At 38.2% G+C, this 16,654-nt stretch overlaps 1 protein-coding gene across 6 annotated transcripts in view; it reads left to right on the top strand.

Moving 5' to 3' along the window:
- LARP4B (La ribonucleoprotein 4B) overlaps positions 1 to 16,654 on the top strand; it is a 122,267-nt gene that overhangs the window by 31,133 nt on the left and 74,480 nt on the right. For 5 of the 6 annotated variants that reach the window (XM_034929857.4, XM_063607225.1, XM_034929854.4 and 2 more), the window contains exons 2-3: positions 14,714 to 14,833; positions 15,968 to 16,027. In XM_034929857.4, coding sequence (XP_034785748.1) covers positions 14,753 to 14,833; positions 15,968 to 16,027 — 141 coding nt within the window. In that variant the 5' untranslated portion in view covers positions 14,714 to 14,752. Of the gene's footprint in view, positions 1 to 14,713; positions 14,834 to 15,967; positions 16,028 to 16,654 lie in introns of those variants that run through there. The other variant, XM_008953086.3, reaches the window with a different exon arrangement.

Below are 16,654 nucleotides of genomic sequence, written 5' to 3'. Positions count from 1 at the left end.
TTGAGATCGGGCCACTGCACTCCAGCATGGGTGAAAAAGTGAGACCCTACCTCAAAAAAAAAAAAAAAAAAAAAAAAGACATCCTTCTTTCCGATCCTAGAATGCTATGACTGTGCTTTTTATTATTATCATTTTTTTATTTTTATTTTTTGAGGCGGAGTTTTGTTCTTGTTGCCAGGCTGGAGTGCAATGGCACGATCTTGGCTCACTGCAACCTCCTCCTCCCAGGTTCAAGCAATTCTCCTGCCTCAGCCTCCCCAGTAGCTGAGATTACAGGCGCATGCCACCATTCCTGGCTAAGTTTTGTATTTTTTTAGGAGAGACGGGGTTTCATCATGTTGGCCAGGCTTGTCTCAAACTCCTGACCTCAGATGATCCACCCGCCTCGGCCTCCCAAAGTGGTGGGATTATAGGCGTGAGCCACTGTCCCTGGCCATGATTGTGCTTCTGATGATTTGATTTAGCTTCTGTGATCTTTTTTTTTTTTTTTCTGATCAATTTATGTAACTTCAAAGGGATCAAAGTCTGGGTGGTAAACTGTTTTCTACAAATTTTGTTTGGACATTGAAAGTAACACATTTTGATTTTTTCTAATTGATTCCCAAGGAGATTATATAGTACTTAATTAAGGCAATCTCTAAAGTTCTTAACAACCCTTTTTCCTTATTTAGGTAAATTTCTGTTTACTTATCTAGTTGAATATTCATTTACTGATTTTTGTAAAATGGTCTGTAAAATAAAATTATGTTGGAGTTCTTGGAACACATGTCTGTCTAGGAGCATCTTGTGCTGTCCATCTCTGTTCATGCGTCATCCCTTAACTCATTGTTCCTAATCATAGACAATTAGAGTTAGAAGGTAACTTAGCAAACTTTACAAATAAAGAAATGGAGTACTTAGACAACACTGTAGTAAAACTGCATATATTTGAATGTTACTAACAAAAGGAAGATGATCAAGGTAAGTTGTAATATATCATTGGTGGGATATGTATTTCTGTCCTGTTCTCAGTATCACTGTGTGCTGTAGATAGAAGATAAAACACAGGGATACCTGTGTTCCAGGAAAAGGCAATAGAATGTGCAGAACATGGCAAATAGAACAGGGAGTAATCTGTTGTGAGTAGGGAGTTCCTGACTTCAGAATAATGTTTTTAGATTCAGGAGAGAGGTTTTATATTTGGCTCCTATACAGCACACTCTCATGGGAAATGTCTGTTCTAAGGTCAACCCATAATGCAAAAATCATCAATATACTTGAAGATCCCCGTGTAAGGTACAATGTATTTAATATTATCACTGATACAATTGATCCAATACCAGTTTTAGTCTGGCATTGAATCAAATCACTGTTTTTGTTGTATAAAAAGAGAAGTATTTAGCTTATATTTAAGTACCATATTGTAAGAAAAAAGATGCTTATCTTTACATGCTAAAATCATGATCTGTACATTGGTGCAGTGAATATTACTGTAAAAGGGAAGAAGGAATGAAGACGAGCTAAGGAAACTGTAGGTGCACTTCTCTGAGGTCATGTTACGATGTGACATTCACCCACATGCAGGGATTGATAGAGTGAATTGCCTGTTAAATGATCTCCAGGCACATATAGTTGAATAGCAAAATTATATGTGCATTAATATAGCCTCACTGAACTCAGTAGCTTTGTGACCTTAAATTATCCCTGATCTTAATTTCCTGCTGTGCTAAATAGGCATGGAACCTAATTAACAGAATTAAGTTTATTTGGTAACATGGAGAAAGCACTTAGAATAATCCTTACCAAACTCATTCTTTTTCTTTCCAGGTTTCTGATTCAGAGACAGATAATTTGTGTTTTCACATTACCCTTTCGTACCAGAAAAGAATTACCTGCTGTTTAGGAAATGCCTCTTTATTTTGATTTTCTTAGAAATTGTCAAGTTCTGAAATTATGATTTTTGCTATTATTTGAAAATCCAATGAGTTATGCCAGACACACGTACAAAAGGGAGGGTCTTAACCTAGTAGTTTATTATTTGGGTTGTTTCTACTTCTTGGCTATTACGAATAATGTTGCTTTGAAAATTCACATACAGGTTTTCAGGCAGATACATGTTTTCAGTTATCTGGGATATATCCCTAGGAGTAGAATGACTAGATCATATGGTAACTCGGTGTTTAACATATTGAGAAACTGCCAGACTGCTTCCTATAATGGCTGCTCTGTTTTACATTTGTACCAGCGGTGTGTGAAGATTGTAGTTTCTGTATGTACTTGCCACACTTGATATTACCTATCTTTCTGATAATAGTCATCCAAGTGGATGCAAAGTAGTATTTTTGTTTTAATTTTCTGTATTTACTTCATTTTATTTAATTTCATTTCAAAGTGGTATTTTGTGTTTTGATTTGTATTTCCCTCATGACAAATGATGTGGACGATCTTTTCATGTGCTTGGTGGCCATTTGTATATCTTCTTTGGGAAAATGTTCGTTCGGATCATTTGCCAATTTTTTTTTTTTTTGAGATGGAGCCTCGCTTTGTCTCCCAGGCTGGAGTGCAGTGGCATGATCTTGGCTCACTGCAACCTCCGCCTCCCAAGTTCAAGTGATTCTCTTGCCTCAGCCTCCCAAGTAACTGAGATTATAGGCGCCCACTACCATGCCTGCCTAATTTTTGCATTTTAAGTAGAGACAGGGTCTCACCATGTTGGCCAGGCTGGTCTCGAACTCCTGACCTCAAATAATCTGCCTGCTTCGGCCTCAGAAAGTGCTGGGATTACAGATGTGAGCCACCACGCTGGGCTCTCATTTGCCAATTTTTAAGTTGGGTTATTTGTCTCATTATAAGTTTTAGGAATTGTTTATATATTCTAGATATATGTTCCGTATTGGATATATGATTTGCAAATGTTTTTTCCCATTCTTTGGGTTATCTTTTCACTTTCTTGATAGTGTGCTTTGAGGGGCAAAAGTTTTTCGTTTTGATGAAATCCAGTGTATTTTTTTCTTCCTGTTTATACTTTTAGTGTCATAATTAATAAACCATTGCCTAATACAAGTTTATGAAGATTTACTGCTGTTTTCTTCGAAGTCATATAGTTTTAGCTTTTACATTTAGTTCTTTGGTTCATTTTGCCTTAATTTTTGTGTATGTTGAGGTAGGAGCCCAGCTTCATTATTTTCATGTTGACATTTAGTTGTCCCAGCACCATTTGTTGACAAGATTGTTCTTTTCCCCTCAACTGGTCTTGACACCTTTGTGGAAAATCAGTTGTCTATAAATGTAAGGGTTTCTTTCTGGACTCTCGTTTCTGTTGTATTGATCTGTTTGTCTGGTCTATGCCAGTACCATGCTGGCTTGATTACTGTAGCTTTATAGTAAGATTTGAAATTAGGAAGTGTGTGTGTCTTTCAATTTTATTCTTTCTCAAGATTGCTTTGGCTATTCTGGGTCCCTTGCATTTCCATAGGAATTTTAGGATCAGCTCAGCAATTTCTGCAAAAAAAAAAAAAAAAAAAAATTCTACCACAAAAGTGAATTTTGATAGGGATTATATTGAATCTGTAGCTTAATTTGGGGTTTGTTGGCATTGTAAAAATACCATGTCTTCCCATCTGTAAACATGGGATGTCTTCCTATTCATAAACATGGATGTCTTTCCATCCCTGAACATGGGCATCTGTCCTTGAGAACTGGGTTTTATTAGTGGAGTGGTTCTCAAGCTTTTGGTCTAAGGACCTCTTTATGCTGTTAAACATGACTGAAGATGCCTAAAAGCTTGAGTTTATTATATGGTTTGTCTCCATCTGTGGTTTATCTCTATCTGTATTTACTATGTTAAGTATCAAGAATCAATTAATATTAGAAATATATATTTTTAATAATAACAAACCCATTAGGTAATATAAATAACATTGTTTATGAAAGGTAGTAGTATTTTCCAAAACAAAAAATAATTCAGTGGGAAGAGTGGCATTGTTTTTTCATGTTTTGTAAATCTCTTTAATGTCTGACTTAATAGAATCTTGGCTGGATTCTTATCTGCTTTTGCATTTCATCTCTTAGTACTGTATTATTTTGGTTGAAGTGTGTGAAGGAAATCTGGCCTCAGGTAATTTATTTTATTATTTTGGTAGTCATTTCATATAAATGAATATTGAATATTCTTTGATGCTATACCAAAACTCCACTGTGGTTTTGTGAGGAGAGAATAAGAGCGAAAAAAGCAAAGAACATCTTTGCATTATTTTGAGAATGGTTTGACTTTGTGGCCCCACTGGAAGTGTTTCTGGGACTCTGGACTATGCCTACACCACACATTGAGAACCATTATCTTAGTGAACAGGACTGAGCAGTGTAGTTTCACAAGAAAATTTGCTCACTGAATTGCACTTGATTAATCTGTATTGAAAAACAACTGCAAAGTGACTTAGATGCTTCTCCTGCATGGGCAGCTTCTCCTGCATGGGCAGCAGTGCCCTTTCTGTGGGAAAGATGGCAGGGGACCTTGGACTCAGCAACTGATGGAATCAGCAAGCTGGATGTTTTATGAAGACGTGTAATAAAAATAATATGTTATTTAAAAAACTGAGACTCTGGGAGATGAAGTCAATAAGTTAATCACACATTGTTAGTCTTTTGGCATATTTTCTTCTAGTTTCTTGTTTTTACGTACTTACAAAATTTGAATTTTTATAAATATATTGCAACTTTAGTATCTACAGTTTTGTCTTTTTTTTAAATCTTTATGCAGTTTTTGTGAGTATTTTAAGTAATTGTAACATACTGCATTCGTTTCTACTTTTTTTTTTTTTTTTTTTTTTTTGAGATGGAATCTTGCTCTGTTGCCCAGGCTGGAGTATAGTAGTGCGCTTTCAGCTCACTGCAATCTCCACCTCCTGGATTCAAGTGATTCTCATGCTTCAGCCTCCCGAGTAGCTGGGAATTTTTGTATTTATTTTAGTAGACACATGGTTTCACCAGCCTGGTTAGGCAGGTTGGACTTGAACTGACTTCATGTGATCTCCCTACCTTGTCTCCCAAAGTGTTGGGATTACAGGCATGAGCCTACTTTCTGCGTTTTTATTTCCATGGGTTTTTTTTTTTTTTCTAAGCTGCTGTGAACATTGTTAATAAGTTTGTTTACACATCTAGTATTATTTCATTAATACAAATTTTAAATAGAAATAAGCATATGAAGTCTTAAGTGTGTACTGATAATACATCCAAGTTAGGTTTTCTTTTACTTATTATTGTGGACAATTTTATTTATTTTTTATTTTATTTTATTTTACGTTTTTTTATTTTATTTTTTGAGACTGAGTCTCACTCTGTTGCCCAGCCTGGAGTGGAGTGGCGCGATCTTGGCTCACTGCAACCTCTGCCTCCCGGATTCAAGCAGTTCTCCTGCCTTAGCCTCTCAAGTAGCTGGGACTACAGGCGCACACCGCCATGCGCAGCTAATTTTTTGTATTTTAGTAGAAACAGGGTTTCACTGTGTTGCCCGAGGCTGGTCGCAAACTCCTGAGCTCAGGCAGTCCGCCCGCCTTGGCCTCCCAAAGTGATGGGATTACAGATGTGAGCCACCGTGCCTGGCTTATTGTGGACAGTTTTAAACACATAGAAGTAGAGAGGATACTATAGTGATCCTCAGTTCACCAGTCATCTAGCTTTAGCTACCATCAGCTTGCCGCCATACATATATTTTTGTTTCTTCTCTTCCCTTAAACTTACCAAAAAAAATTGGCATATTCTAAAGCAAATTCCAGACATATATCTTTATTCATGAGTCTTTTAGTTTCTAGCTGTTATAAAGAAGATCTTTTAAAATAAATATAACAATACTATGGTTGGAACTCAATAAAATTAATAGTAATTTTATCATGTCTTTATTACCTAGGCAACCTTAAAAGTTTTTCTATGTCAAAAAGTTTTCTATGTCTTTATTACCTAGGCAACCTTAAAAGTTTTTCTATGTCATTTTAAACCTAATTTATTTGACTCAGGATCCAAACACAGTTCTTATATCACATTGGATTATTTTGGTTAAGGCTTTTTAATTCTGTGGCAATAAAAATAGCTCTCCTTTTAAATATCTTTTATTTGCTATAGAAATGAGGTTGTCTCTCTTGCCTACATTTTGGATTTAGATGATGGCTTTGTGCTGGTGTGATTTAACATGTATTTCCCTAGAATTCCCTTTAAATTGGGAGTAAGATCTAGAGGTATGATTAAATACAGGCTCTTTTTTTGGCACGACTACTTTGTGGATGGTAGTCTTTGAGCATGTCAAAAATATAATGCCTAGAGGCCCAGTTTTAATGATAATACTGAAAAATAGCTTCAGTCAGTGTCTCACTTAACCATTTGGAAACCTCCCATCACGTTCTTCACTTGATAATTTCAGCAGACATCAATGATTATTGACTTTATTATTGTATTAGATATTGGGATATTTTGATTTTTCCGATCCTGTCATTTACTCCCCATTGACTGTGGTTCTTGCCCTGATCAGCTTTTTGGTTATTCAGAAATGCAGTTCATCGAGGAACAGCAGCTTGAAATAACTGTTGTCCTTTAGTGATCTTGGGAATAATAAGTGGGTGTCCTGTAGTCCCAAGGCGAGCACTGTGGTGATGGTGGTAGCTCTCATGATTGCTGCCGACTTGTTTTCCGTTCATTCTTCCTGATCCTGATGTGGCTCCGTGCATGGCTATTGGGAATCCCTCCCTTAGTTTGCTGTGGCCTCTGTGTCTTCCTGATGGGACCAGTTGTCTTCATGGCTTCCTGCTTCATGGTAAGATGTCCCAGGCTCATCTCAAATTGAGGAACATTCTACAAAGTAATTAACTAGTACTCTGGAAAAGCGTAGATGAATAAGGCAAGACTGAGGAACTGCTGCAGTTTAAAGGAGACTCAACGGAAGGACAGCTAAGTACAGCATGAGGTCCAAGATCAGAGCTCAGAATAGGAAAAGGATATCAGTGGTAATAGTGGTGTATTGCAAAGGAAGCCTGTACTGTAGTTTAAAAAGTTACACTTCCAATTTTAAAAAATGACCACGTGGAGTTTACTTAGCTTCTTTAATTTTGTATTCATATCTCCTTTTATGTTGAAAATCTGTGTACCTAACATTAAGGAAATTCTTATCAACTTTATCCTGTTCAGTGTGAATATGTGTAGGCATGTATATATACAATATGTAAAATAAAATAGCTTCAAAATAATAATACCAACATTTACCTCAAAGAACAAGCCTACTGAGTACATTTTAAGATTTCTTGGTGTGGCCAGGCACAGTGGCTCACTCCTGTAATCCCAGCACTTTGGGAGGCTGAGGTGGGTGGATCACATGAGGTCAGGACTTCAAGACCAGCCTGACCAACGTGACAAAATCCCGTCTCTACTGGGAAAAAAAAAAGAAAAAAAAGGGTATGGTGTTGCACACCTGTAATCCCAGCTATTCAGGAGGCTGAGGCATGAGAATTGCCTGAGCCCGGGAGGCAGAGGTTGCAGTGAGCTGAGATTGTGCCATTGCACTCCAGCCTGGGCGACAGAGCAAGACTCTGTATTAAAAAAAATAATAATAAAATAAAATATTTTCTCGGTGAATTTGTAGGGTTTTCTGCGTAAATAGCTGTCCTTTAAATTAACAATAATTTTGCCAGGTGCGGTGGCTCACGCCTGTAATCCCAGCACTTTGGGAGGCCAAGGTGGGCGGATCACAAGGTCAGGAGATCGAGACCATCCTGGCTAACACGGTGAAACCCCGTCTCTACTAACAATACAAAAAATTAGCTGGGCGTGGTGGCCGGCGCCTGTAGTCCCAGCTACTCGGGAGGCTGAGGCAGGAGAACGGCATGAACCTGGGAGGTGGAGCTTGCAGTGAGCTGAGATCGCACCACTGCACTCCAGCCTGCTCAACAGAGCGATACTCTATCTCAAAAAAAAAAAAAATTAACGATAATTTTTCTCTAAATCATTATGTCACCAACCTGACATATAGTTGTTTATTTGAGATGGTGTTGTATTTTTAAGATTGTCTTGTGTGTCTAGAAAGACCATAATAACTGTTTAATCATGCAATAAACATTTCTGGTGTACATGAAAAGAAATTTTTAGAAACTTAAGAGAGTTATGGTCTCCCAAGTGTTGAACAAGGTTGATAAAACTTCTTTTTTAGACTGTAGCTTTGACAGATGAGGTTAAAAATGTGTTACTAGCATAGAGGCCACAGATAGGAAGGGAGAACACTTGGACTTATCCTCTCTGCTTTTTACATAAAGAGACATTAAATAAAATCCTCCTGTCCAATTCAGTAAGGCCTGCGAGTGGTGTAAGGCACTGGCGAGTGCGGAGCCTGCCTTCAACTCCTTGGTCAGCTGTGTGGAAGTACTTTGCTTTGGCTGGAGGATTCTTTTCTCCCATTGAATATTTCCCTTTACAATCTAGAGATCTGCTTTTAGGCCATGCCGGGAGGCAATAGTTGATATATTTTAAGTCTCAAAATATTTTAGGTCTCTTGAACCAGTAACAAAATATTTGTTATTTATTGAAACAGCTGTCAATACTTGTATCATTCTTTAAATCTCATTTTAGATTCACACATTAGGTAAATTAAGCATTAAAATGATACATTATTAACTGTTTAAATGAGGTGACTATCAGTAATCCCTTCTGTTGGAAAACTTTATAAGCCTTTTTTGAAAAACTGTCACATTAGTAATTAAGAGATACATTGGTGTAAAGGTTACTTTTTTTAATAGGATGCAGAGTGTTCAAATCGGGATCACTGTGTTGTGCTGAGACTGTGGCATGGTTACTTTTTTAACCTTTTATTATAGAAAATTTCAAATGTACAAAGGTAGACAGAATAGTATAGTGAGCTTCCTTCTCTCAGGTGGAAGAATAACGATGAACCTCAGGGTCTCTGCCCCACATAGTACTTTGAGGAAGATTTCACACATTGTATTATTTTCCCTGTAAATATTTCAATATACATCTCTAAAAGATAGGGTTTCCTTTTTATTAAACATAACCACATCATTATCACATCTGAAAAACTAGAATCATTTTTTAGTATTATCAGTTGTCCTTTTACTGTTGTTTCTCTGATTATTGTTTTTCTTTTTTAGTAGTTGGTTTGTTTCCTTTATCCAAGTAAAGCCATAGTCTGACTGACCAGGGTGTGTCTTACGTCTCCTTTTGTATTGAAGAAGCCAGTTCCGAAACTTCCCACTGTGTGGAATCCCTTGGTGGTCCCCTGGCTCTTGTATTTGCGGTTAGTTCGTAATAAGATTTAGGGTCATGATCACATGTTGGTTTTTGTTATCTTTTTTTTTTTTTGCAAGACCACTTCATATATGGTATTGTTGGTATTTCCATCAGGAGGTATATAAATTCCAATTGTCTAAAAAAATACAGGTATTAAATAAAGTGTTATTTTAGTTGATTTTTATTTTTCCCTTTGGCTATCATAAGAATCTTAAAAATCTGGAAGTTAATGTTGGCAAAAGCATCCACAGCGCCTTCTATGACTTGCCCATTTGATTGCTAAGCTATTAATATGTCTTTAGTTTCTGGATTTCATGGTTGTGTGGGAATTGATGTTTAATGACATGTAGGTTTCTTTTACAATGGAATCCATCTGTTCTCTCGTAGAAAACCCCCTCAGGGAGTGGGAGCTACTCCCCTTGTGTGTTACTTCAACATCACCTGGAAGTATTTGCTCAGGTTTTTCAGAATCATCTACATAGTTAAAAAAATAATAATAATAATAAAAAAGTCCAAACTACAAAATTGCAAAATCACAATTTGCTCCAGGGATTCTTCATTGCATCCGAGGCCTGAGAACCAAGGACCTAGAGTCTCAGTCCAGATGTTCCCGAAATCTGTGTCTTCTAAAATTTAGTTACTCACATTCTGTTTTCAAGATCTTTTTGAGTCCCGATAGCATTTATACTAGTACTTAATATATTTCTTTAAATTGATTCACTCTTTTCTTTGTTTAATAAGAAGACGTTGGTACTACACAGACATAAAAAGAAGATACATATACATTAAAATGAAATATATCTGTTAAAGTGTAACATTTGTCATACATCCCGTATTTATTTCAAGCATTTTTTCTCTGCTAGCTTACATTTATTTCCAGCTCTGTTTGATAGCATTTAGATGTTTTTGTGATTGATGATACAGTTTACACAATTGGATGAGATTGCCTTTGATCATCAGATTATTTCATTAACAAGGTTTTTGAGAATTTATCACCAGCAGATTATTGCGAATAGGGAGCTCCACTATACCGTGAAAAACCTGTATGGCTACCTAGTAAGACAAAAATAGTTACACTTTTAAAGGTATTTTTTCTGACAGTCTGATGTATGTTTTCAGATGTACCCAAAAAGATACCTGGGTTAAATAACAATATTTATCTTGTTTGGGAAGCAGTGTAGCTTGCAGTAAAAAGAAATGCCTTGAAGTCAGACCTGGATGTCTAGGAATCCTCAGGATACGGGATTGTTACAGTTATCCCTTCTGATCCTTTTGAGAGAGTTTCACTCTGTCGCTTAGGCTAGAGTATGTTTAGGGGTGATCTCAGCTCACTGCAACCTCTGCCTCATGGGTTCAAGTGATTCTCCTACCTCAGCCTCCTGAGTAGCTGGGATTACAGGCACCCGCCACCACACCTGGCTAATTTTTAGTAGAGATGGGGTTTCACCACTTTGGCCGGGCTGGTCTTGAACTCCTGACCTCAGGTGATCCGCCCGCCTCAGCATCCCAAAGTGTTGGTGAGCCAGTTACTTCTTACGTTGTTTGGGAAAATTGAGTGAGATGTTACATGTGAAGTTTAGTGTCTAGACATTGGATTGAGTAAATGCTTCATGAAGAACCACTTTGAAAAACATCATTTCTTTCAATGTCATTTCAACATGATGAGAAAGAAGTCAGTTCCTGGCCAGGACCACTGTCTGTGTGGAGTTGGCACATTCTCTGCATGTCTGCGTGTTTTCTTACGGGTATTCCAGTTTCTTCCCACATCCCAAAGGTGTGCATGTTCGGTGGATTTGCATGTCTTCCTGGTCCCAGTCTGAGTGAGTGAGTGTGGGTGTGTGTGTGAGTGGCCCTGTGATGGGATGGTGTTCTCTCGGGGATGGTTCCCACCTTGCTCCTTGAGCTGCTGGGATAGGCTGTGGCCACCTGTTACCCTGAACTGGAATAAGCAGGTTGAGAAATGAATGAATCAATATAAATTGTTGTGAAACAAAAATTCATAAAGTCTACTATAATAATATAAATGCACAACAAATAGTGCTCAGTGAGCCTGCCCTATTTGTTATCATTAGTTTGTTTTTTAACTACTTGGTGGTAGGAATATTCTTTTTTTATTTTTGTTTTTATTTTTTGAGACAGGATCTTATTCTGTTACCTAGGATGGAGTGCAGTGGTGCGATCTCGGCTTACTGAAACCTCCACCTCCTGGGCTCAGGTGGTCCTCCTATCCCAGCTTCCGAAGGAGCTGGGACTACAGGCGCGTGCCACCACACCCGGCTAATTTTTGTATTTTGTGTAGAGATGAGTGTCGCCATGTTGTCCATGCTGGTCTCCAACTCTTGGGCTCAAGCATTCTGCTTGCCTTAGCCTCCCAAAGTGCGGGATTTTAGGCGTGAGCCACTGCGCCCTGCCGTAATATTCTTACAGTTTTCACTTTGCAAACATTTATTCCTTGATTGGTTAAATCCAGTGGTGGTTATACCACCACTATGACCACTGTCACTTTCTGACTCACCCAAAATTAGGTACGTAATTGTTTTTCTTGTTAATCTTTTAAAAATGTGTGTGGCTCATATTTATTGCCATTTTAAATATTAGAAGGAGTTTTGGGTCTTTAATTAGAAGTTTGGTGATATTTTTGTGACTGGAAATATGCTGTAGGAGCTTAACACTTGTTTGTGCCTGTGGTACAATTGATTTTGCTTCACGTCCTTTCGCTTGAAGTCAGTTTCCAAGAACCTGTTGATGATGTTAAGTGAGGACACTTAAATATATCTGAATTTAGCATTCATCAACAACTGTTTTTTTTTCTGGAGTCCTATTAACTTTGTAATTTTCTGGGTTTTTGTTTGTGTGTGTGTGTGTGTGTGTGTTTTGTTTGTTTGTTTGTTTGTTTTTGAGACAGTCTTGCTCTGTCACCCAGGCTGGAGTGCCGTGGTGTGATCTCAGCTCACTGCAACCTCTGTCTCTCTCAGGTTCAAACAATTCTAGTGTCTCAGCCTCCTGAGTAGCTGGGACTCCAGGCATGTGCCACCAGGCCCAGCTCATTTTTGTATTTTCAGTAGAGATGGGGTTTCGCCATGTTGGCCAGGCTGGTCTCGAACTCCTGGCCTCAGGTGATCCACCTGCCTTGGCCTCCCAAAGTGCTGGGATTACAGGCGTGAGCCACTGCACCTGGCCTGTTATTTGTTTTTAAGACAGAGTTTTGCTCTGTCGCCGAGGCGGGAGTGCAGTGGCGAGATCTCAGCTAACTGCAACCTCCACCTCCTGGTTCACGTGATTCTAGTGTCTCAGCCTCCTGAGTAGCTGGGATTATACAGGCATGTGCCACCATGCCTGGCTAATTTTTGTATTTTTAGTAGATTGGGTTTCACAGTGTTGGCCAGGCTGGTCTCGAACTCCTGGCCTCAAGTGATCTGCCCTCCTCGGCCTCCCAGAGTGCTGGAATTATAGGTGTGAGCCACTGCGCCCTGCCAGTTTTCTGTTATTTTGTATTTTTTATTGTTTTGATGGAGTCTCACTCTGTTGCCCAGGCTGTAGTGCAGTGGCATGATCTCGGCTCACTGCAACCTCTGCCTCCCAGGTTTAAGTGATTCTCCTGCCTCAGCCTCCCAAGTAGCTGGGACTACAGGTGCCCGCCACCGTTCTTGGCTAGTTTTTAAATTTTTTAGAGAGATGAGGTTTCACCATGTTGGCCAGGCTGGTCTCGAACGCCTTACCTCAGGTGATCCATCCGCCTCGGCCTCCCAAAGTGCTGGGATTTATAGGTATGAGCCACCACATCTGACCTTTTTTTTTTTTTAATTGTGTATACATAAGGTATATAGCATGATGTTTTGATATACATAGTGAAATGGTTACTGGAGTCCAGCCCATTAATATAGCCATCATTTCATATAGTTTTACCCTTCTTTTTTGTTAGTAAGAGCACCTAAAATACACTCTCAGCAAGTTTCGAGTGTACAATACAATATTACAACTATAGGCCTCATGTTGTACATCAGATCTCTAGATTTACTCATCCAAAATATCTGTAACTTGGTACCCTTTGACATTAATCTCTTCATTTCCTCCCTACCTGCTAGTCCCCTGGTAGTCACCATTTTGTGTGTGTGTGTGTGAGTGAGGCGGAGTTTCACTCTTGTTGCCCAGTCTGGAGTGCAATGGCACTATCTCAGCTCGCTGCAACCCCTGCCTCCCGGGTTCAAGCGATTCTTGTGCCTCAGCCTATAGTAGCTGGGATTACAGGCATGCACCACCACACCCAGCTAATTTTGTATTTTTAGTAGAGACTGGATTTCTCCATGTTGGTCAGACAGGTCTCGAACTCCTGACCTCAGGTGATCTGCCTGCTTTGGCCTCCCACACTGCTGGGATTATAGGCTTGAGCCACTGTGCCCGGCGGTAGTCACCATTTTATTCTCTGTTTCTATGTATTTGACTTTTTAAGATAGTAACTTTCACATATGAGTGAGATCATGCAGTATGTGTGTTTTTGTGCTGGTGTGTTTCACTTGGCATAATATCCTTCAGGTTCACCCATGTTATAGCATACGACGGGGTTTCCTTCTTTTTAAAGGCTGAATAATACATAATTCCATAGCATAGACAGACGGATACACACATCCCAATTTCTATATCCGTTTGTCCATTGATGGACAACTATGTGGTTTCTATGTCTTGACTATTGTGAATAATGCTGCAATCCACATGGGAGTGCAGATATTCTTATGAGGTGGTGATTTCATTGCCTTTGGATAAATACTCAGAAAGGATAATATGGTAGTTCTATTTTCAAATTTTTGAGCAACTTCCATACTGTTTTCATAATGGCCGCACCAATTTACATTCCCACCAACAGTGTGCAAAGGTTCTGTTTCTTCCACGTCCTGTTATCTCTTGTCTGACTGATAATAGTCATTCTGACAGTTGTGAGGTGAGATATCATTGTGGTTTTGTTCTGCATTTCCCCAATAATTAGTGATGCTGAGCACCTTTTCGTATTTCTATTGCCATTTTTCTGTTGTCTTGGGAAAAATGCCTGTTCGTGCCTTTGATCATTTTTTAACCAGGTTATTTATTTATTTATTTATTTATTTTGCTATCGAGTGGTGTGAGTTCCTTATATATCTTGGATATTAAGCCTTCAATTTTCTGTTTTTTAAAAGACTTGAGTTTCCAGGCACAAATGGGTTTATTTGTGTCAGCACATGAGTTTCCAAGTTTTAGAGTGTGGCCATCTTCACCAAAATGGTGTGAAGAAGAAACTTACTTATTTAAAAAATTAAGTATCACTTCTTGGTGAGTAAGGTATGCATATGGGAAGACTTCTTTAAACTTTTTTGAATTCAGAGGGATAAACGTGTGTCCTGGAAAACTTGAGGATTTTAATTTTATTTAAATAATCATACTGTGCCCTTCAAATGACCTGTTTAATGTCTTTGCCATTTTACAGCATCCTGAGGTTAGCATTACACTTCTCCCAGTGGAGCCCATGACTTCTGATCAGGACGCTAAGGTTGTGGCTGAACCGCAGACGCAGAGAGTCCAGGAGGGCAAGGACAGCGCTCATCTGGTGGGTGCTGTCGAATGGGGTGGTGGGGAGTCCATTGCTTTTTTTGATAAAGGACTCTATATTGGAGTTAGTAAGGAGTTCTAAACAGGAACACTGGCACATCTTAGGATCTGCATACAGATATTAGAGTCTCGTAGGGGAGAAAAGATTTCTTACCCATCTGAGGATCATGGCTGAGACCCCTGCAACAAAAGACAGATGAACAAGAGAAAAGCATACACATTTATTTAGTAATAAGTTGTATGTGACATGGGAGCCTCCACAAAGGAAGAACCAAAGAAATAGGGAAAACTGTATTTTTTTTTTTGCGAAGTCTAATGCAGATGTTGACAGTTGTGGAGAAGCATGATTAGACAAAAGGGATGTGACTTAGAGCTAATAAACTGGAGAAGCTTAGCAAGGCTGGTGTGTTCAGGTTTTTCTTGACATCCCTGTGTGTTACTGCTCTTGGTACAGAGCAGGGCCACTCTGGAAGGGTCTTCAGGGGAATGTCAGCTGTGTTTTATGGCCTGCTTCAAGGGAGAAGGGGCAAGGAGAATTCTTTCTAGTTTCCATGGCCTGATTCTGCTGTTTCCTCAAATGTCAATGTGCCATATTTTTTGGGGAGAAAGTCCTGAGCCCCATCGGTCTGAAAAATGTAGAGGTAGCTTAGTAGAGGAAACTATAAGTAGTAGATGATAACAAAAACAAAATTGTTATAGCTCTAGATACTTAAATCCATTTATTTTTTAAATCAAGGATATGTAGTGATTTGTAAATAGTTTAATAACATTATAGTCACTATAGTAGGATGTATTTAAAGAGTTAGGATTTTAATATATATTTTTTGACTACTTTTGTTCATTTAAACATTTTATGTCAAGCAGTAATATTTAAAGTTCCAAAGTGGCTTTGAGCAAAGTAGCTTTTCTTAGTTTTCCCCATTGAATCTACAAAGAACTTTATCTATGATGTTCATTCAGAATTTAAAAATTTTAAGCCTCCTACATTCTGAATATCTTATGAATTCATGAATTTGTCATGTGAAATGTGCATTTCTTGGTGGGTTTAGTTTTGCCTAATTACTGTGGTTTGAAAATATGTTGTTTCTTTTTAAACATTGTACTGATGTTGTCTTTGTTTTCAATTTTACAGATGAATGGTCCTATATCTCAAACCACTTCTCAGACAAGTTCCATCCCACCTTTGAGTCAGGTAATTCAATTTTGAGATTAATCACAGATTGTTTAATCACTGTCAAGGCTCAGAGATACTTCCTTAAGAAAAATGTTTATTGTAACAAAAATTAGAAAATGTAGATATTTCTCAAAAAGTTGTGGTAGGGGATCCATTCATCACCACAACCCCTGGGTATGGTAACTGTCAATACTGTATGTCCTTTCTAGCTTCTGTGCGTGTCTGTTTTGTGTGCAGTTCTGCCAACAGCAGCATACCATTTAGATTAATTTATTTTCGAATATTACAAAATTTTTATTGTATCATTGATAATCTGTTATATGCGGATGAGTAGCTTTACATTTTGGTAGCTTGTGTTCCTTAAACCACACAAATTGAATAGTAAGCTTTTACTCAGAAAATTTGTTTCACATTTTAGCTGTGATTAATGAAAGAATAAGGAAGTAGAATTCATTGGTTTTTAAATCCTACCTTTCATCATTTGCATATGCATATATAAAGTGCTTCAGAGAGCTACTACTCGAAATTCAGTTTGATCAAAGGATCTTATAAATTGCATAACATTTAAAAAGTAAAAATATTTTATGTAAAAAATAAAAATTACCATAAATCTCATCTATTCCCCCCCCATTATAAGCAGTTCAC

This window comes from Pan paniscus, chromosome 8, assembly GCF_029289425.2.
Source record: "Pan paniscus chromosome 8, NHGRI_mPanPan1-v2.0_pri, whole genome shotgun sequence".
Classification (NCBI taxonomy): domain Eukaryota; kingdom Metazoa; phylum Chordata; class Mammalia; order Primates; family Hominidae; genus Pan; species Pan paniscus.
Note: the sequence above shows the minus strand (reverse complement) of the source record. Positions and strands in the feature narration are given on the sequence as shown.